Here is a 21,925-nt window from a genome sequence, read left to right on the forward strand (position 1 = left end):
GAAGAAATTAATTGTGTATATAAATTTTTTAAAGGAATGCAAGCAATATACTGGGAACAAATTAATTGTAAATCAGGTGATAATGAATGAATGTAAAATACAAAAAGGAACTAGGTAAGGATGTCCGTTAGCACCGATATTGTTCATTCTGGTCCTGGAAGTACTTGCAAGAAATATAAGAGCGGATAAAGACATTAAAGGGATAAAAACTGGAAAAAATGAATTTAAGCTGAAAGCCATAGCGGATGATCTAGTAATTACAGTAGAAGATTCAAAACATCTTTCCTTAGAGTAATAGAGAAAATTCAATAGTTTGGGGAAGTGGCAGGATTTAAATTAAATAGAAATAAAACTAAATTATTAGTTAAAAATTTAAAAGAGGAAGAGAAAAAAGATTTGGCCCAAAGCATTGAGATAGAAATCCATAAAAAAGTAAAATATTTAGGGATGTGGTTAACAACAAGATCAAAACTGGAAACAGAACTGTTAGATCCCAAAACTAAGAACTTGTCAAGAATGTATAACTTGCTGTTGAAATGGAATACCCAGGATGAAACGGGGAAATCAACTATGATTAAATGGGCACAAGATGTAGGACATAATATTATGTTTGCTGACTGGGAACAGTTATGGACCACAGGTATGAAATTTACGGCATGTAATGCCTTAAGAGAGAATATAATGAAAATGATCTACAGGTGGTACATGACACCAGTCAAGCTTGCAAAAATATATCACTTGCCCGATAATAAATGTTGGAAATGTAAAGAGACTGAAGGTACATTTTTTCACCTTTGGTGGACGTGCCCAAGGATTAAGACATTCTGGGAGATGATTTATAATGAAATGAAAAAGGTATTTAAAGATACCTTCCTGAAGAAACCAGAGGCCTTTCTCCTGGGCATGGTTGGCCAATTGGTGCCAAAAAAGGCTAGAACTTTCTTTATGTATGCCACAACAGCAGCAAGAATACTCATCGCGAAGTATTGGAAGACACAAGATCTACCCACCCGGGAAGAATGGCAGATGAAGGTGATGGACTATATGGAACTGGTGGAAATGACTGGCAGAATCCGAGACCAGGGAGAAGAGTCGGTGGAAGAAGATTGGAAGAAATTTAAAGTTTATTTACAGAAACATTGTAAAATTAAGGAATGTTAGATGGATGTTGGAATGAAGTAATGTGGTTTTAGCAGAAATGCTATAAAGGATTAAGAAAAAACAGATTCTTAAAAGGTAAAAGGAGGGAAAGTAAAGTTACATTATATTAAGATAAAATATAGGACAAAAACTGGAAAAGATGGAAAGGATTTGCTGAAATAGCTAACTGAACTAGAATACAAAAAAGGGAGGTGTGAGGAGGTCAAGGACATAAGTAAATGAAAGATACGTTATGGGAAGATTCATTGCATTTTTTTGTTATTGTTTTTTGTTATATTTTTTTTTCTTTTTTTCTTCTTTCCTGTATTGTGATGTGATGTTCTGTTTTTGCTTAATATGCTGTTTTCTATTTTTCCTTTTCCCTTTTTGTAACCTTTCAAATCTTAATAAATATTATTTTAAAAAAAACAATAACAAGAAATATAAATGTGTATAAAGACAATTAGGAAAAAGTATGGTCTGAGATAGAAAGGAATTTAGAAATATGGAGTAGAATGAACCTTTCCCTACTAGGAAGAATTGCAGCGGTAAAAATGAATGTGTTGCTGAAAATGCTCTTTCTCTTCCAGACAGTCCCAGTAATGGGACAATCCCCAGTAATGAGGATGATTGCCTCAAAAGATGGCAAAAAGATATTTCAAAGTTTATCGGGGTGGGGGTGGGGCAAAAGGCCAAGGATAAAACATAAGAGACTTACAGATACAAAAGAAAGATGGTGCTTCGCCCTCTCAGATCTTAAACTGTATTATGAGGCTGCATGTTTGGTTTGGATTAGGGACTGGATAAAACTGGAAAAGGAAGAAGCATTAGATTTGGAAGGTTATGATAACAGATGCGGATGGCGTGCATACATATGGTATGGGAAAGGGAAAGTACATAAAGGATTTTACAATCATATAATCAGAAGATCATTAATGAGAGTATGGGAGAGGTCCAAAGATTTAATAGAACAAAAAACACCTTGGTGGTTATCACCAACTGAAGCTTCATTACTCAAACTGCTTGGCAAAAAGGGAAAGTGGCCTACATATAGAGACTTACTGAGAGATCAAGAAGGAAAATGGAAATTAAAAGATTATAAGGAAATCCAAGATCATGTCCAGAGTTGGTTGCATTATAGACAATTATACGAAATGTATAAGGAAGATAACAAAAAAGGGTTTAGCTATACAGTGGTACCTCAGGTTAAATACACTTCAGGTTACATACGCTTCAGGTTACAGACTCCGCTAACCCAGAAATAGTGCTTCAGGTTAAGAACTTTGCTTCAGGATGAGAACAGAAATCGTGCTCCAGCGGCGCGGCAGTAGCGGGAGGCCCCATTAGCTAAAGTGGTGCTTCCGGTTAAGAACAGTTTCAGGTTAAGTACGGACCTCTGGAACGAATTAAGTACTTAACTCAAGGTACCACTGTACAATCTCTAGATTCCCAAATGAGGTTATAGAAGAAGTGAAGTTGTTGAAGAAAGCATATACAGTGGTGCCTCGCAAGACAAAATTAATCCGTTCCGCGAGTCTCTTCGTCTTGCGGTTTTTTCGTCTTGCGAAGCACGGCTATTAGCGGCTTAGCGGCTTAGCGGCTATTAGCGGCTTAGCAGCTTTAAGAAAAAGGAAACAAACTCGCAAGAACTCGCAAGACGTTTCATCTTGCGAAGCAAGCCCATAGGGAAATTCGTCTTGCGGAACGACTCAAAAAACGCAAAACCCTTTCGTCTAGCGAGTTTTTCGTCTTGCGAGGCATTCGTCTTGCGGGGCACCACTGTAGTATTCTGCTAGAATGGGAAACAAAAGATGAGGAGGTCAAATCAGTCATGATTAAATGGGCACAAGATATAGGACATAATTTACAATTTGAGGATTGGGAAAAGCTGTGGAAGGTAGATTTGAAATTTACAGACTGTTCTCTTTTGAAAAAAAATTATATGAAAATGATGTATAGATTGTATATTACACCAGTAAAAATGGCAAAAATGTATAAAACTGGGTTAAATACATGTTGGAAATGTAAATAAAAAGAAGGTACTTTGTATCATATGTGGTGGGAATGTAGAGAAATTTAAAAATTTTGGGAGATGATACACAACGAATTGAAAAAAAAAAGTTCAAAATGACACTTGTAAAAGAAACGGACGCATTTTTGTTAGGGATTTTAGGACAAGACCTGCCAAGAAAAACAAAGAACTTATTCATGTATGCTACAACAGCGGCAAGAGTCTTCTTAGTACAAGGATGGAAGAATGAGGAAATCCCAACGAAAGAACAATGGCAAGAAAAACTGATGAGCTATGCGAGTTGGCAAAGTTAACACATAAATTGCGTGAGAAGGACAACCGCGACTTCAAGGAAGAATGGGAATTATTTACAAGCTATTTAAAAAGACAACAAAAGGATTTGGACTCCGTGGCAGGTTTTGAATAAACATCCACAAATTTATTGTTGTTGTTGTTTAGTCGTTTAGTCGTGTCCGACTATTCGTGACCCCATGGACCAGAGCACGCTCTTCCACTGCCTCCCCCAGTTTGGTCAAACTCATGCTGGTAGCTTCGAGAACACTGTCCCACCATCTCATCCTCTGTCGTCCCCTTCTCCTTGTGCCCTCCATCTTTCCCAACATCAGGGTCTTTTCCAGGGAGTCTTCTCTTCTCATGAGCCTTGGAGCCTCAGCTTCAGGATCTGTCCTTCCGGTGAGCACTCAGGGCTAATTTCCTTCAGAATGGAGAGGTTTGATCTTCTTGCAGTCCATGGGACTCTCAAGAGTCTCCTCCAGCACCATAATTCAAAAGCATCAATTCTTCGGCAATCAGCCTTCTTTATTAGTAGAACAGATTTATTAGTAGAACAGATTTTGTTCGCGAACCGAGGTACCACTGTACTAGAATTCATGCACCAAAGCAAGCTGGCCGGGTTGAGCCTCACCCTTCCTACTCTAGGTGAAATGTAATTTTGCAAGCACTCTGCCCATCTTTCTATCAGCAGGAGGGATGTGCTTCCGTAAGAAAGATACGCTCAACCCCAGGCTTTCTTCCTGCTGTAGACAAATGACTTGAGTTATTTGCTCTATCTATACATGAACAGAACACAGGGGAAAGTGGCTGAATGTGCAGCACGGAGCTCTGCAGTGGGAGGGATTTGGTGTGTTTCCTTCACCAACAGATTCCACAGTTAGTTTAAAGAAGGCAGTAAATCTCAGCACCTAACTGGGTTAAACCAATGTTTGCCAGAAGGGAGGAGCTCCCTTTGCAGCCAGTGGAGTATGAAAAACAGCAGCAGGCCTATAAGGAGCAACTGTAAACCGGAGAAGGAAGCATTGCTTTACCTGCCGCACAACTGAAGCTGAGAGCCTTTCCTCTAACCAACTGCAGGTTGGTCTATTCCCTTTTCAAAATCAAATCAAATCAAATCAAATCAAATCAAATCAAAATTGTCCAGTAGCACCTTATAGACCAACTAAGTTTGTTTTGGTATAAGCTTTCATGTGTATGTGTATCTGAAGAAGTGTGCATACACATGGAAGTTTATACCAGAACAAACCTAGTTGGTCTATAAGAAGCTACTGAACAATTTTTTATTTTGACTGCGTCAGACCCACACGGCTACCTACCTGAATCTTCCCTTTTCAATTATACATGATAGTCAGTAACTTCCTGTCCCCACTAACATGTGCTTATAACAACTTTATTTTAAGCTAATATTCAGTAGGTGACACTTTTCTCACGTTTCAGGCTGGGGGAGAGAGGAAACTTCACTTCCTGAATTTCTTCTTCCTTTGCACCCCTGTCACGTCGTTTGCACCTGTGTCTCTTCCGTTTGCACCCCTTACCCATGTACCCGTATGTAACCCAACCAAGTGGCAGTCACTTGTAGGCAGGCTTCTTCCTTTCTCTTTGGTTGGAGGAACCCAGTTGCAACTATCTCGCTTTGTGTCTTTGGCTTCCGATTTGAAGGAATGGGTTTTCCAGATCTAAAATCTGACTGTGCAGTCAGTCTGAAACGGGCCGCAAAATCCCCATTTTTCCTTCTCCAAGGGTAAAAACCATTAACTTGAGCCCTTGAGCAAATGTATAACAGGAACCCAGCTGTACAAACAAAGGTCTCTTTGTCGCCTAATGAATGGCCTTGTCAGTTCCAAAGTGGAGCAGGGATGGCACATCTGGGTCTTATCTTACATCCTGACCACACTGATGCACAGACCTTGTCAGGTCTGACAAAAGACCGGGAACAGCGCCAGGAGTGTTCTTCGAGTTGGTGACCTTCTTGCCCCAAGATAAGAGTATAGGAAGAGGAACAGGAACATCTGTTTATGGTCACGAATGTCAACTTAGGTGTATAAGCTGACGTGGCTGGATTCCTGGGGAAGGGGAGAGAGGGTGCCTGGAGGATATATATACTGTATGCAATTTCTCTTGCTTTTGTGCTTGCGGTGAACCGATTCACGCAGTACCTTCTGCTATCCGGAGAGCAGAATAAACTCTTTCTCTGAATCAACCTCGGTGTCATTTGACTTCCTTTCTCCCTCCCAGGAGCAACGCAGACCCCACCAGTCGGTAAAGTCTAATAATAATAATAATAATAATAATAATAATAATAATAATAATTTATTATTTATACCCCGCCCATCTGGCTGGGCTTCCCCGGCCACTCTGGGCGGCTTCCAAAAGAATATTAAAATACTATAATACATCAAACATTAAAAGCTTCCCGAAACAGGGCTGCCTTCAGATGTCTTCTAAAAGCCTGGTAGTTGTTGTTCTCTTTGACATCTGGTGGGAGGGTGTTCCACAGGGAAGGCGCCACTACCGAGAAGGCCCTCTGCCTGGTTCCCTGTAACTTGGCTTCTCGCAGTGAGGGAACCGCCAGAAGGCCCTCAGTGCTGGACCTCAGTGTCCGGGTAGAACGATGGGGGTGGAGACGCTCCTTCAGATATACTGGACCAAGGCCGTTTAGGGCTTTAAAGGTCAGCACCAACACTTTGAATTGTGCTCGGAAACGTACTGGGAGCCAATGTAGGTCTTTCAAGACCGGTGTTATGTGGTCTCTGCGGCCGCTCCCAGTCACCAGTCTAGCTGCCGCGTTCTGGATTAGTTGTAGTTTCCGGGTCACCTTCAAAGGTAGCCCCACGTAGAGCGCATTGCAGTAATCCAAGCGGGAGATAACCAGAGCACCACTCTGGCGAGGCAGTCCGCAGGCAGATAGGGTCTCAGCCTGCGTACCAGATGGAGCTGGTAAACAGCTGCCCTGGACACAGATTTGACCTGTGCCTCCATGGACAGCTGTGAGTCCAAAATGACTCCCAGGCTGCGCACCTGGTCCTTCAGGGGCACAGTTACCCCATTCAGGACCAGGGAATCCTCCACGCCTCCTGTCCCCCCAAAACAGTACTTCTGTCTTGTCAGGATTCAACCTCAATCTGTTAGCCGCCATCCAACCTCCAACCGCCTCCAGGCACTCACACAGGACCTTCACTGCCTTCACTGGTTCTGATTTGAAAGAGAGGTAGAGCTGGGTATCATCTGCATACTGATGAACACCCAGCCCAAATCCCCTGATGATCTCTCCCAGCGGCTTCATGTAGATGTTGAAAAGCATGGGGGAGAGGACAGAACCCTGAGGCACCCCACAAGTGAGGGCCCAGGGGTCTGAACACTCATCCCCCACCACCACTTTCTGAACACGGCCCAGGAGGAAGGAGCGGAACCACTGTATAACAGTGCCCCCAGCTCCCAGCCCCTCAAGACGGTCCAGAAGGATGTTATGGTCGATGGTATCAAACGCCGCTGAGAGATCCAGCAGAACTAGGAAACAGCTCTCACCTTTGTCCCTAGCCCGCCGGAGATCATCAACCAGTGCGACCAAGGCAGTTTCAGTCCCATGATGAGGCCTGAATCCCGACTGGAAGGGATCCAAATGGTCCGCTTCTTCCAGGCGTGCCTGGAGTTGTTCAGCAACCACTCGCTCAATCACCTTGCCCAAGAATGGAAGATTTGAGACTGGGCGATAGTTGGCTATCGTGGCCGCATCTAAAGATGGTTTTTTAAGAAGCGGTTTAATAACCGCCTCTTTCAGCGGGTCTGGGAAGGCTCCCTCACGGAGGGAAGCATTCACCACCCCACGAAGCCCATCGCCCAGTCCTTCCCGGCTAGCTTTTATAAGCCAGGATGGGCAAGGATCAAGGAGGCAAGTGGTTGGTTTCACTCGTCCAAGCAGCCTGTCCACATCCTCGGGGGTAACAGATTGGAATTGATCCCACACAACTTGACTAGACAGGACTCTAGCACTCTCCCGCCCCGGCCCTGCTCCTACGGTGGAGTCTACCTCTTCTCGAATCTGAGCGACTTTATCTGCAAAAAACTTTGCAAAGTCATTGCAGGAGATCATGTGGCCGCTACTGGGCCCTGATGGAGCAGGTGGTTCCGCTAAATTGCGAACCACCTGAAAGAGTCTCCTGCTGCTGTTTTCCGCAGATGCAATAGAGGCGGCGAAGAAAGTCTTCTTCGCCGTCGCTATCACCACTTGGTAGGCTCGACATTGAGCTCTAACCCGTGTCCGGTCAGATTCAGAATGGGTTATCCGCCACCGGCGCTCTAGCCGTCAGATTCCCGGAGCCCAGCAAAATGGTTCTTTTCCTTTCCTAAAAATGACCTGCCTTGTCCCCGCTAACAAGTGGAATGGGCAGAGGTACCAGAGGTTGCAGATAAAAATGAAGTGGGGTTCCCTCCAGCCTTTTGTCCCTCTCTTCAGCGAGGTATTTAGAGAACCAGCAGTTTATCAATGTGGTGGTCTTTCCTTTTCACACCCACACACCCGCTGCTCCCTTCAACATGAATCTACTGGTTATACATCCCCCATCCTTGAAACGTACCTAGATCTGTACTAAGCAAGAAAGGACAGTGATCTTCATCACGCCTTTCAGTTCTGAATTGTTTCAGCACTCCAAGTTATTGACATCCACACTATGTAAACAATAAGCAAACTGACAAAAATAATATTTCATTATCTTATTTCTAATATGCAGGTTGCAAATCATTCTAACCGCTCTTTCTGCACACCAGCAGCAGAAAGGAAACCTACGGGACCGCCACTCCTGGTATGCCCCGCGGAGGACCTTAAGGTTCATATATAGCAATACCCTAGAGGTCCCGGGCCCTAAGGAAGTCAGATTAGCCTCAGCCAGGGCCAGGGCCTTTTCCACACTGGCTCTGGCCTGGTGGAACGCTCTATCTCATGAGACCAGGGCCCTGCGGGATCTGATTTCTTTCCGCAGGGCCTGTAAGACAGAGTTGTTCCGCCTGGCCTTTGGCTTGGAATCAGCCTGACCCCTCCCCCTCTTTCCTTTTCCTTCTGTGATGGAACTCCTATTTGGGGACTTCCCTGACTTCTTTCTGGCCCACGTAGGACCAATCTGGATAGTTGGCCTTGGTGAAGATTTGATGTTTTCTCCCCCAAAACAGTTTTTGATCTGGGCTTTCACTGAAATGAGGCTGCATTTTAAGTTGTACTTGAATCCTATTTTTAAGTTGTATTTTAATCAATTGTTTTTATACCTTGTTGTTTTATGTCTTGGCCGGGGAGGGTGGAGAGTGTGTATATATATATATATATATATATATATATATATATATATATCTTTAAAAGTCATTTGTGGAGTCTTTCTCTATATATGTACTAGAATTCAAGCACCAAAGCAAGCTGGCCAGGTCCAGCCTCACCCTTCCTACTCTAGGTGAAATGTAATTTTGCAAGCACTCTGCCCATCTTTCTATCAGCAGGAGGGATGTGCTTCCGTAAGAAAGATACGCTCAACCCCAGGCTTTCTTCCTGCTCTAGAAAAAAGATTTATTTGCTCTATCCATACATGAACAGAACACAGGGGAAAGGGGCTGAATCTGTGGCACGGAGCTCTGCAGTGGGAGGGATTTGGTATGTTTCCCTCACTAACAGATTTCACAATTAGTTTAAAGAAGGCAGTTAAGTTTTGCCAATCCTTGCCAGAAGGGAGGAGCTCCCTGTGCAGCCAGCGGAGTATGAAAAACAGCAACAGGCAGATAAGGAGCAACTGCAAACAGGAGAAGGAAGCACTGCTTTTCCTGCCGCACAACTGAAGCTGAGAGCCTTTCCTCTAACCAGCCACAGGTCTGTCTCTTCCCTTTAAAAAAAAAAATAAATAAATAAAAATTGTCCAGTAGCACCTTATAGACCAACTAAGTTTGTTTTGGTATAAGCTTTTGTGTGTATATGTATCTGAAGAAGTGTGCAGACACATGGAAGCTTATACCAGAACAAACCTAGTTGGTCTATAAGGAGCTACTGAACAATTTTTTATTTTTTATTTTGACTGTGTGAGACCCACACGGCTACCTACCTGAATCTTCCCTTTTCTTTTTTTTTTTTATAAATATTTATTAGGGTTTAAAAATACAAATAGATATAATAAACAATATAGCATATGTCTTAACATAATTTCACATCTTCTTTGGACTCCCTCACATCTCCCGCTCCCACTTTCATCGTTATAACTTTTTGCCAGCAATTTATCATCTTGTTTGTATTCTTATGTCCCATCTGTTTATTTATAATCTTGTAATTCTCAAAAAAGTTTATATTTTCTCAATCTCACTTATCATCTTGAATCATCTAATTTAGTGGTGCTCAATTGTTTATGATCTAGCATCCTGCTTAACATTCACTCAAATTACAGTATTTTTGTAAATAAGTCTTGAATTTCTTCCAGTCCTCCTCCATCCTCTCCTCTCCCAGGTCACGGATTCTGCCGGTCATCTCAGCCAGTTCCATATAGTCTATCAGTTGCATCTGCCATTCTTCCAGTGTGGGTAGATCTTGAGTTTTCCAGTGCTTTGCAAGAAGTATCCTTGCTGCTGTTGTTGCGTACATAAAAAATGTCTGGTCCTTCTTTACCACCCCTTGGCTGACTATACCCAAAAGAAAGGCCTCTGGTTTCTTTGTGAAGGTATACTTAAATACCTTTTTCAGTTCATTATAAATCATTTCCCAGAACGCCTTCACTTTAGGGCAGGTCCACCAGAGGTGGAAGAATGTTCCTTCACTCTCTTTACATTTCCAACACTTATTATCAGACAGGTGATATATTTTTGCAAGTTTGACTGGGGTCATATACCATCTATATATCATTTTCATTACATTTTCTTTCAAAGCATTACATGCAGTAAAGTTCAACCCAGTACTCCACAACCTTTCCCAGTCCTCAAACATGATATTATACCCAATGTCCTGCGCCCACCTTATCATAGCCGATTTAACCATTTCATCCTGTGTATTCCATTTTAACAGCAAATTATACATCCTTGAAAGTACCTTAGTCTTTGGTTCTAACAGTTCTGTTTCTAGTTTCGATTTCTCCACCTGGAACCCTAGTTTCTTATCATTTTTAAAAACTTCTTTAATCTGGGCGTAATGTAACCAGTCTCGCACTTTGTCCTTCATTTTCTCCAAACTCTGCAATTTCCAATTGTCTCCATCTTTTTCTAGTATTTCCCAATATTTTGGCCATTTGGCCTCCATATTGGGTCTTTTTCGGGCCTTAGCTTCCAAAGGTGAGAGCCACCTTGGAGTTTTATTTTCCAACAAGTCTTTATATTTTGTCCAGACATTAAACAGTGATTTTCTGACAATATGGTTCTTAAAGGCCTTATTGATTTTAACCTTGTCGTACCATAAATATGCATGCCATCCAAAAGTATTGTTAAACCCCTCCAAATCCAACACGTCAGTGTCTTCAAGAAGTAGCCAGTCTTTTAGCCAGCAAAAAGCTGCGGCCTCATAATACAACTTTAAGTCTGGCAGGGCGAAGCCCCCTCTTTCTTTCGCATCAGTTAATATCTTAAACTTAATTCTGGGCTTTTTGCCCTGCCAGACAAACTTAGAAATATCTCTCTGCCACTTCTGAAAACACTCCGTCTTATCCAGAACCTGGAGTGTTTGAAACAAAAACAACATCTTTGGCAATACATTCATCTTGATAGCAGCAATTCGGCCTAACAAAGAAAGTTTCAATTTTGTCCAACTGTCTAAATCTCTCTTAATTTCTGCCCAACATTTTTCATAGTTATCCTTAAATAGACTCAGATTTTTTGCTGTTATGTTTACCCCTAGGTACTTTACTTTTTTAACCACATTTAGTTCTGTCTCTTTCTGAAACCGTTCTGACTCTGTGTCTGTCAAATTTTTTCCCAAAACCTTAGTTTTCTGTTTATTTAATTTGAATCCCGCCACCCGACCAAAATCATGAATCAGTTGTAATACTCTTTTCGTACTAGACTCTGGCTCCTGCAGGGTCAAAACCAAGTCATCTGCAAAAGCTTTAAGCTTATATTGTTTCTCTCCGACCTGAATTCCTTCCACCAACCGGTCCCCTCTGATCATATTCAGGAGCACTTCCAGAACCGAAATAAATAACAAAGGGGAAATAGGGCAGCCTTGTCGTGTTCCTTTTTCAATTTTAAACTCTTCTGTAACCACATTGTTAACTATCAGTTTAGCTTTCTGCTCTGAATATATCGCCTCAATCCCATTCTCAAAACCCCGTCCCACTCCCATTTCTTTTAAATTTCCCTTCATAAATTTCCAGGAAATGTTGTCAAAGGCCTTCTCCGCATCTATAAAAATTAAGACTGCTTTTGTGTTTATATCTGTTTGCAAAAGTTCCAAAATGTCAATAATATTCCTTGTATTAGCAAACAAGTGTCTGCCTGGGAGAAAGCCTGCCTGGTCCTTGTGAATTACTTCATTTAAAACTTTTTTAAGTCTACTTGCCAAAATGTCTGCAAATATTTTGTAATCCACATTTAAAAGAGAGATGGGACGATAGTTCTTAAGTTGTGTCTTTTCAGCTTCCGACTTTGGTATCAATGTGATAAACGCTTCCTTCCACGACTCCGGCGCCCTATTCCCCTCCATAATTTCGTTGCTGACCTCCATCAAGGGTTGTATCAAATAATCTTTTAGTGTCTTATAGTACTTGGAGGTCAGCCCATCTGGCCCTGGAGATTTGCCCAGTTGCATGTTCTGAATGGCCTGTTCAATCTCTTGTCGTGTTATTTTACAATTCAGGATTGTCCTATTTTCTTGTGACAATTTTGGTAATCCATTTTTCCCCAAAAATTGTTTAATCTCAGCCTCGTCTTGCGGCCCTTGAGTGTATAATTTTTTAAAATATCTCTGGAAACACTTTCTGATGTCCACAGGATTCTGGACATTTCTTCCTTCAATCTCTAAGTTCGTAACTGTATTTAATCTTTGTCTTCTCTTCAACTGCCAAGCTAGCAGTTTTCCACATTTATTCGCCGACTCAAACGTTTTTTGTTTCATTAATTTGACCTTCCACTCTATTTCCTGATTTATCAATTTAGAATATTGTACTTGATAGAGTTTAATTTCTCTCAAAGTTGGCTGTGACTTCGGGTTTAATCTTAACTTCTTCTCTAATTCTTTTATTTTGTCCAGAATCTTGTCTTTTCTCTCATTTTGTGTCCTTTTCTTTACTGCATTCTGTTGTATCAAGAATCCCCTCATAACGGCTTTGCTTGCGTCCCAGACGATTCTTTTTTCCACCGTGGTGTTCATATTTATCTCGAAATAGTCCTTCAGAGCTTTTTGGGCCTTCTTGGTAATCTCCTGATCTCTAAGCAAGTTGTCATTCATCTTCCATCTAAAAGAGCCGGTTGGTAACAGTGTCATATCCATCTTTACTGCATTGTGGTCGGAGCAGGTCTTTGGGCAGATTTCCACTTTTCTAGCCTTAGGTGCCAGACTTCTAGATATCCATATTTGGTCGATTCTTGTCCAGGTCAGTTGGGCTTCAGAAAAGAATGTTCCCTCTCTTCCCAAGGGGTTCTTTGTCCTCCAGATGTCAATCAAATCCATATTGTCTGTCATTTCAAAAAAAGTTTTAGGTAGTCTGCCGTCTTTTGTAACATTTTGACTTTGTGACTTGTCCATGTTGGTTGATACGACCCCATTCATGTCTCCCATCATAATGATGTTGTTATAGTCCAGATAATCCAGCATAGTCTCATGCAACTTCCTGTAAAATTCCGCTTTCCCTTCGTTTGGTGCGTAGATTCCTAATATCAAAAGCTTCTCTCCTTGATGTTGTATCTCAATTGCCAAAATTCTTCCATGTTCATCTTTAAATAGGAATTTGGGTGACAGGCTCTCTTTCGCATATATCACCACGCCTCTCTTCTTTACTCTATCCGAAGATATAAATTCCTGGCCAAGTCTTTTGTTTATTAACACTTTTCTGTGGAGCCTTGTCACATGTGTTTCCTGTAAACAAATAATGTCCAATTGTTCTTTTTTTAATATATGAAATATTTTCTTCCTTTTTTCCGGAATGTTACAGCCATTTATATTCCAGCTCAAAAGTTGCAGAGACATCCTGAATAATTCTGGTTATTTTTCTAGGGGTGGTATCTTATTCACAGGATCTTCAGGTTCCACGGGTACCGGTACTGCCGGTGCTCCAGGCCCAAAGGGTAGTTCAATTCCTTTTTGAAGGTCCTCTCCGTATGTAGACAGAAATTTATCTCTATCTTCCAGTGTTCTGATTTTAACCTTCTTCCCTCTAAAGGTGAAGGATATTCCTTGGGGGAATTCCCACCTAAAAGCAATTGAGTTGCTCCTTAATAGTTTGACAAGTTCAGAGTAGGCGGATCTGAGGTCCAGCAGTTGTCTAGGAATATCTTTGTAAATTTCAATTCTTCTGTCCAGAATGTCCAGTGACTTTTCGTAGTGTAGGCCCAAAATCTTATCCCTTTCCTCCTTTGATCTCAATGTTATCAAACAATCTCTGGGCCTTTCCTTCTTTGTAAATCTTCCAAGCCTGAAAGCTGACACAATTTTAAAGTCCTTTTCCTCTAAATTCCAAAACTTGGAGAATTCTTTAGTTAAGAACTCAGCTAGATTGCCTCCTTCTGCTTCTTGTACCGACCTAATCCTTAAATTATTCTCACGATTTCGCAGTTCTATCATAGAGAGGTAAATCTGATGTTCACCTACTTGTTTGCAGAGTGGTCTTACCTCTTGTTCTAAATTTTCAAGTTTTTGACTAGTGTCCTCAGCCAATTTCCGATTTTCTGCTGTGGCCTCCGTCAACTGTCCAATTGCCTGCACGTTCTGTGCGACTTGTCCAGTTAATCTATTTAAACATTCTGTATTTTGATCAATCTTAGCTGTTTGCTCATCTGCTTTCTTGTCCAAAGATTCCACTCTCTTATCCAGAGATTCCAATTTTTCATAGATTTTCTCTAGGATAGAAGCAGATGATCCTGAGGCCATATCTTCCAATTGTAACTGCTCCGTTTCTCCCTCCCTTGCCTGTGGCAGAACGGCTTCTTCTACCTCTGAAGGCAGAGTAGGTACAGATGATCTACGTATCTGCGAGGCTGAGGTTAGAGTTGTCAGGGTTGTTTGTCTGGTTCTTCCCCTTCTTCTTGTGCCACTCATTCCAAAGTTATCTAAAAGTCAAGGTCAAGCTGAGTTATTCCCATGGGAAAACATGGGCCCAAAGAAGACAGGCGGCCGGGAAAGTGAAAGTAAATGTACAGTCACTGTTGTAAGTCTCAAATCCTCTAGAGGGAGCTTAAAATGTCTTTAGGGAAGAATTCTAATAAAATTAAAGTCCAGTTTAATGTCCAGGAACCTTCAAAAACAAGTATTTAGCAGAGTTGATGTTAACAGCCACTTTGTTTCTACCAGTGCTTACTGGTCTTTCAAACGGTGTTTCAAAATAACAAGTCCAAATGCCCTCAGATTGTTGCAAATTCTGATACACAGTAACCAAATCTGCAAAACTGACAGCTCAGTCTCTCAGAGAGCTCAGGCAGCTCCGGACCCTGGGTTTCTCATTCCAATTTGTAATTCCAATAGAAGAAAGGTAGATCGATACGAATAAAAGGTACCAAATCATAAGCTTAAAGTCCTTACTTTGTTTAGAAGAAAATTCAGTGGGTGCTCAGATCAGTAGGATTAAAAGTTCTTTTTACGCCTCCACTCCTCCAGCTCCTTGCTTTAAAGTTCAGTGACAGCGGAAGACGGACTTCCTGTTTCCACGTCTCTCCGCTTTCAGCCAAATTCAGTATTTTAGTCTCGAATTTAATATATTCAGTCTTTACTCACGGATTGTTGCTTTCTTCCAAATCAAGTATTTGCAGGAAAAGGGATCAGCGCTCACCGGCAGCAGCCGTGTGGCTTCGCTCCACAGATCGCGAAACGGCTCACAGCGCCGCTACCCCCCTCCACGTTCCGGAGCCCCTTACGGGGTTCCTTCTACGTTTTGGGGGTCGCTTCTGGTGCCCACCGAGCCTCAAGACCACAGGCTCTTGCTGCCTGCGGGTTTCCAAGGTGGGTCTCCGCTTTGCCGTAGCGGACGACCCAGTTTCTGCGGAGCCTCCTCCTCACTAATGGAAGAGGACCGCCATTGCCGTTCGCGCCGCCCCCGGAAGTCTGAATGATCTTCCCTTTTCAATTATGTATGATAGTAACTTCCTGTCTCCACTAACATGTGCTTATAACAACTTTATTCCTGGGCACCCTTTAAAGGCCGAGAAACATTTCCAGAAAAAGTTCAGAACTTTAAAAGGTACAAGATCTACCCCAGTCAATAATAATAATAATAATAATAATAATAATCTGGCTGGGTTTCCGAAGCCACTCTGGGTGGCTTCCAATAAAAGATTAAAAATACATTAGAACATCAGTCATTAAAAACTTCCCTAAACAGAGCTGCCTTCAGATGTCTTCTAAATGTCAGATAGTTGTTTATTTCTTTGACATCTGATGGGAGGGCGTTCCACAGGGCAGGTGCCACTACCAAGAAGGCCGTCTGCCTGGTTCCCTGTAACCTCACTTCTCACAGGGAAGGAACTGCCAGAAAGCCCTTGGAGCTGGACCTCGGTGTTTGGGCTGAAAGATGGGGGTGGAGACGCTCCTTCAGGTATACTGAGCTGAGGCCTTTTAGGGCTTTAAAGGTCAGCACCAACACTTTAACGGTCAGCACGAAGCACATGCCATTTTCTCACACCCCCTCAGTGGTGACACCTGGAGTGAACCAAACCACCCCCCTTCCTCCACCCCTGGGGAGAGTTTGATCACACAAAACAAATCGGGGATCGGACTTTGAGCATGTGCAATATGTGGTGCAATAATGGCAAAATAATGACCTGTTGGCTGCTAATGCTGAGCTTGCACAATATTTGAGCAGCTGCTAATGTCTATAGATGTAAATAGGATCCTACTGTTCCACTTTATTTAGTTGTTTAGTTAATAAGCAGCTAGCTAGAGCTATTATTTATACTTCTTTTAGCCTGCCTCTGCTCCAAGCAGCTCTTTGCTTCATGCAAAATTTCTCCTTCCCCTCAACGACACTGCGAGGAAGGCTAAATTGAGCGGTGGCAACATAAAAGGTCTTCCAGTGAACTTCTTGGTGGAGCAGGAATTGTAGAAATATCCTCCTCCAAGTTTTGCCAGGGGCGTGTATGCATCCTAATGCTTGAATTCTTTTTCCCTGCAGGTTTCAGCCATGTGGCTCTACCTGGCTGCCCTGCTGGGGCTTTACTTCCTTCGCCGATGGTACCAGGAGAGGCAGACGGTGGAGAACCTGACGGAGAAATATGTCTTCATCACGGGGTGTGACTCTGGCTTTGGAAACCTACTTGCCAGGCAGCTGGATGCCCGGGGCCTGCGGGTGCTGGCAGCCTGTCTCACGCAGAAGGGGGCAGAGCAGCTGGGCAAGGGCACCTCAGAGCGCTTGAAAACCACCATTCTGGATGTGAGCAGCACAGAGAGTGTGGCGGCTGCGACGGAGTGGGTGAAAGGGTGCATTGGAAGCAAAGGTGACTCTTGACCTTCCTTGTACTGCCTCTGTGCTATTGGTGGGACGGGGGATTAGAATTGCCTCTCTGTATTCATTTGTAGGCCACTTCACCCACATAATTGTGCCCAAAGTGGCTCAAAACATGTGAAATGAAGAATAGGGATAACAATTCAGAAAAGAGTATTAGTATAAGTAAACACAAACAATCTATGCATGTGATTAGCTTATTTCCAACTTTATTGAGCTCTGCTAAGGTTGCCTAAGAGGATGAACATGCCTTCTTTCTTCACACAGGACTCTGGGGCTTGGTGAACAATGCGGGCATAGGGATCCCAACAGGTCCCAACGAATGGCTGACCAAAGATGACTTTGCAAAGGTGATCAGTGTCAACCTTCTTGGGATGATTGATGTGACGCTACACATGGTGCCCCTGGTGAGGAGAGCCAGAGGGAGGGTGGTCAACCTGTGCAGTATGATGGGACGCCTGGCCTGCTTTGGAGGTGGTTACTGCCCATCCAAGTTTGGTGCGGAAGCCTTCTCTGACAGCCTGAGGTAAACAGAGCAGCTCTGTAGTTTCTTCTTTGCAACATGCAACCTCCAAATGGGTCGTTCCATATCAAGTGAATTAATGCATTGAAAGAATTCTTCTTAGTACTTCATCTCATGAACATTACAACAAAATACATATCAAAGAAAAGTATGAAAAATATACATTTTTGTATTTGCAAGCCTGAGATAGGATGTGTGGCTCTCAGGCCACTTTTGCTGTCCATGCTCTAGATAGTTTTGTCTAGCTCTTAGGCCAACCTGCCTGGCTATGTTGCTGGTGTCACTTAGGAGAATAGCAAAGGCCTTTGAGAATAGAATACCTCAGTGTGATGTGTAGAAAAGTTGATTATGGTGTTTAAAAATGTGCGTATTTCAGCTATTTATATACCACTTAATTATCAAAGTGTCAACTTTAGAGAACCAGCCAGAGTTTGAAGCACCAGCATTCTGATGGCTGCTTCTTAATAAAACTGATGTTGTGTTCTATAGAACCCATTCCAGGGCCAGGCTCATGCAAGAGGGCACAAGATAGGGAGTTGTATTTCCCTTTTCTCTCTCTCTCTCTTTCTTCTTTTCAAAAAGAAAGATGTTCCTTTCCAGGCATGACCTGCAATATTACTGTGGCTCAGTAACAAATTCTTTACTTTTCTTCTCCAATTCAGGAGAGAGCTCCATCCTTTTGGAGTCCAAGTCAGCATAATTGAACCTGGTGGTTTCAAAACACCTATTGTCTCAAATGCACTAGAAATTTTTCAGACTGTATGGAGCCGGGTACCTTCTGACATCAGACACTGTTATGGGCAGCAGTACTTTGAGCAATGTGAGTAGAGATGGGGGAGAAAATCAGTTCGATTTGCATTTTAATGCAGACTACAGATTGTCAAGAAAGCAAAATATTTGGATATAGATCTAACTATGAAGAATATTAATCTGTTTAAAAATAACTATGAAAAAGTTTGGAAAGGAATAAGAAAAGATTTTGAAACCTAGAGCAGACTAAAGTTATCACTATGGGGAAGAATCTCCATAATAAAGATGAATGGTTTTCCAAAAATGTTATATTTGTTCCAAACGATAGCAATTATAAACAAAGAAAATTGCTTTGAAGAATGGAGGAAAAATATAATGAGATTCGTATGGCAAGGGAAAAACCGCGGATAAAATATAAATTATTGATGGAAAGAAAAGAAAAGGGAGGATTGGCATTGCCAAATTTAAAATTATATTATGAAGCAGAATGTTAAATATGGGTAAGAGATTGGATTAGATTAGAAAAAAATTATATATTAGACCTTGAAAGCTTCAAGAATAGATATGGACAGCATGTGTATCTCAATTATGAGAAAGTAAAATCATATACTTAGAAGTGCACTATATAAGGTTTGGAACAAATATAGACTACAGTTGGAACCAAAGACACCTTGGTGGATATTGCTGCTGGAGGCATATGCTGTAAAAAAAACTGAATATGAGAACAAATTGGCCAACATATAGACAACTATTGGAAGAGGAACAAGGGAAATTCAGATTAAAACCCTTTGAAGAGATACGGCAATATGAAATTGAGAGATGGCATTATATACAACAAGAAGTATATTTAATTCTGATCCAAAGAAAGGCTTTGCAAAAGAGGATTCAAAATTTAATACTACAATAATTCAGAACAATAAGAAATTGTTATCTAAAACATATAATCTTTTATTGGACTGGGAATTGATGGATGAAGAAGTGAAAGAAACGATGATTAAATGGGCCCAGGATGTTGGACATACTATTTATCTACAGCAATGAGAGAAACTCTGGTGAGAAGATATACGATTTACCACCTCATACACAATCAAAGAAAATTTTGTTAAGATTTTCTACAGGTGGTATTTAACACCAGCTAAGTTAGCAAAGATATATAAATTGAAATCCAACATTTGTTGGAGTTGTGGGAAAGAAATAGGAACAACAATACATATATGGTGGAGGTGAGAGGAAATTAAGAAATTCTGGACAGTAATACATGAAGAATTAAAGATGTTGATGAAAATAAATAAATAAATAAAAACAACAACCAGAGATGTATCTCCTGGAATTGATAGGGGAAGAGATACCATTGGGGGGGGGGGAGAGAATCTTCTTATGTGCAAGTACAGCTAGAGTAGTGATTGCTGCTAAATAGAAGTCACAAACTCTACCCTTAAGGGAGGAATGGATTTGAAAACTAAATGAATACTTACCTTTGGCTAAACTAACAGCTATTATAAGAAATCAATCAAATCAAAAATTTAAAAAGGAGTGGAAATGTTTTGATGAATATATGGGGAAATATTACTCAATAAAAGATATGCTAATATTCCTTGATTAAAATGTAAAGTATCTGAGGGGAGGTAAATTAGTAAAGAAGGATAATAAGAATACATAGAAGATTTGAGCAGATTGTAGAACGCAAAGATAAATGTAATCTCAGAATGTAGAGGAAATCGAGTTGGGGCGGAGAGAAGCAGGGGGAGGGACAAGAGAATATTATGCTTGATTTATGATTTAAATGATAAATATATGTGGGGATGGGGAAGATGTGGGGATGGATTTGGTATATTTGCATTGTGATGTAATTTAGAAAAAACCCAATAAAAAAGAAGAAGAAGAAAGAAACATAAGAAACCTGACAAACAGCTTTCCCTCTGAATTTGCACTTGCTAAAATTTCACAATGCAGTCTGGAAGCACCTGAAGGTTCTTTTCTTTGGCATCCAAAATAGTTCCAGATGTTCCTCCTTTGATTTAGCTATCTTAGGGAGAAATGCCCAGACAGCAATCTTTCCCCAGAAGATTAAATTTGCCTCCTGTGTTGCTGCAGATCCAACTGTTCATTTGTTTGTTTCTCTCACACAGGTTGCAAATCGTTCCAAGAACTCATTGATGGTTGCAGCGACAAGTTTCACCTGGTCACTGACTGTATGGAACATGCCCTGACATCCTGCTCCCCTCGCACTCGCTACTCTCCAGGCTGGGATGCAAAGTTCTTCTACCTTCCTGTCTCTTACTTGCCAACCACCATTGCAGACTATGTGTTGACCCGCTCTGGGCCCAAACCAGCACAAGCTGTGTAGATGATTGTGAAGAACAACATTGCAGGTGGCCAAACAATCTATGGATGGAACTTTGAATCTTTTAGGATCTTATTGAGATGCAGGCTCAGTAATCAGTAGCTGTAAAAAGAAATAGTTTTATTTTTTTTACTGATGATTGGCTGATGCAGCTTAGGCTCAAAACTTTACTACCCATTTATCTAGGAATAAGCCTTATTGAACTCAGTGCCACCTACTGTGAGACTGAGTGGCCAGACACTTTCTGCCACACCTTTACCTTACTCTGCAGCCAAGTGGTCTTGAAGGAGTTATAAGTGGTGTAAAAAGATAAAACATCTTCTTTCATTCCCCACTTATCTGTTTCTAAGGAGGTTTATTTGGAATCACTCTTGCAAAGTTTGGAATTGACTTAGAACCAGATGTAAAGAACCAAACAGGAACTCTTCAATTTAGTCCCCTCTCCCCACAAAAATCCTGGGAACTATAGTATAAGGATTCTAGGTAAAGGTAAAGGGGACCCCTGACCACTAGGTCCAGTCGTGACCGACTCTGGGGTTGCAGCACTCATCTCGCTTTATTGGCCGAGGGAGCCGGCGTACAGCTTCCGAGTCATGTGGCCAGCATGACTAAGCCACTTCTGGCAAACCAGAGCAGCGCACGGAAACGCCGTTTACCTATTTATCTACTTGCACTTTGACGTGCTTTTGAACTGCTAGGTTGGCAGGAGCAGGGACTGAGCAACGGGAGCTCACCCTGTCGCGGGGATTCGAACTGCCGATCTTCTGTTCAGCAAGTCCTAGGCTCTGTGGTTTAACCCATAGCGCCACCCGCGTTCTAGGAATAACCTATAGTTCCTTGGAGTGGGGGAAAGATGTGCTTCCCACAAACCAACTGGAATGATTGCTCAAGTAAAGCTCGTTATAATCTAAACTACGTGTAAGCTTTGTGCAGGTAAAGTAGGTCATCTGGAGGCCAACAGGCAGTCCCAACATTCCTCTGTTTCAGCAATTGCCGGGACGTGTCTGCAGTACACAAACTCAGGCAACCTTAGACCTAAAGCCGCAGGGCTAAGCAGCAAAATGTGAGTTTATAAAACTTGAAGGAGCAGCGCATGGGTGTTGCACAAGCACTGGTGTCATCAGTTTATCAACCTGGTGGTCTTTCCGTGGGGCCTATACATCACCCCTCCTCACTTTTCCCTTCAACATGTAGTGGTGAGGGGTGTTACCCTTTCCCCTTCCTTGAAACATACCTAGATCTGTGCTAAGCAAGAAAGAGCAGTGATCTTC

The 21,925-nt window shown here is 41.9% G+C and overlaps 1 protein-coding gene across 3 annotated transcripts; it reads left to right on the plus strand.

Annotated features, from left to right (window-relative positions):
* Positions 1–4,413: 4,413 nt before the first annotated feature.
* On the plus strand, positions 4,414–20,988 carry LOC308471051 (retinol dehydrogenase 7-like). 3 transcript variants are annotated; one of them, XM_080994966.1, is made up of 5 exons: positions 4,414–4,522; positions 16,708–17,029; positions 17,305–17,563; positions 18,223–18,380; positions 20,440–20,988. In XM_080994966.1, exons 2-5 carry the CDS (start codon positions 16,717–16,719, stop codon positions 20,655–20,657), a joined length of 948 nt encoding a protein of 315 aa, XP_080851092.1. In that variant the 5' UTR covers positions 4,414–4,522; positions 16,708–16,716; the 3' UTR covers positions 20,658–20,988. The 3 variants fall into 3 exon arrangements, with proteins under 3 accessions (XP_080851092.1, XP_080851093.1, XP_080851091.1); XM_080994967.1 differs by lacking the exon at positions 4,414–4,522 and adding an exon at positions 9,149–9,290; XM_080994965.1 differs by lacking the exon at positions 4,414–4,522 and adding an exon at positions 16,523–16,600.
* Positions 20,989–21,925: the final 937 nt, after the last annotated feature.

The sequence above is a fragment of the Podarcis pityusensis genome, assembly GCF_964106645.2.
Source record: "Podarcis pityusensis genome assembly, chromosome: 2".
NCBI lineage: Eukaryota > Metazoa > Chordata > Lepidosauria > Squamata > Lacertidae > Podarcis > Podarcis pityusensis.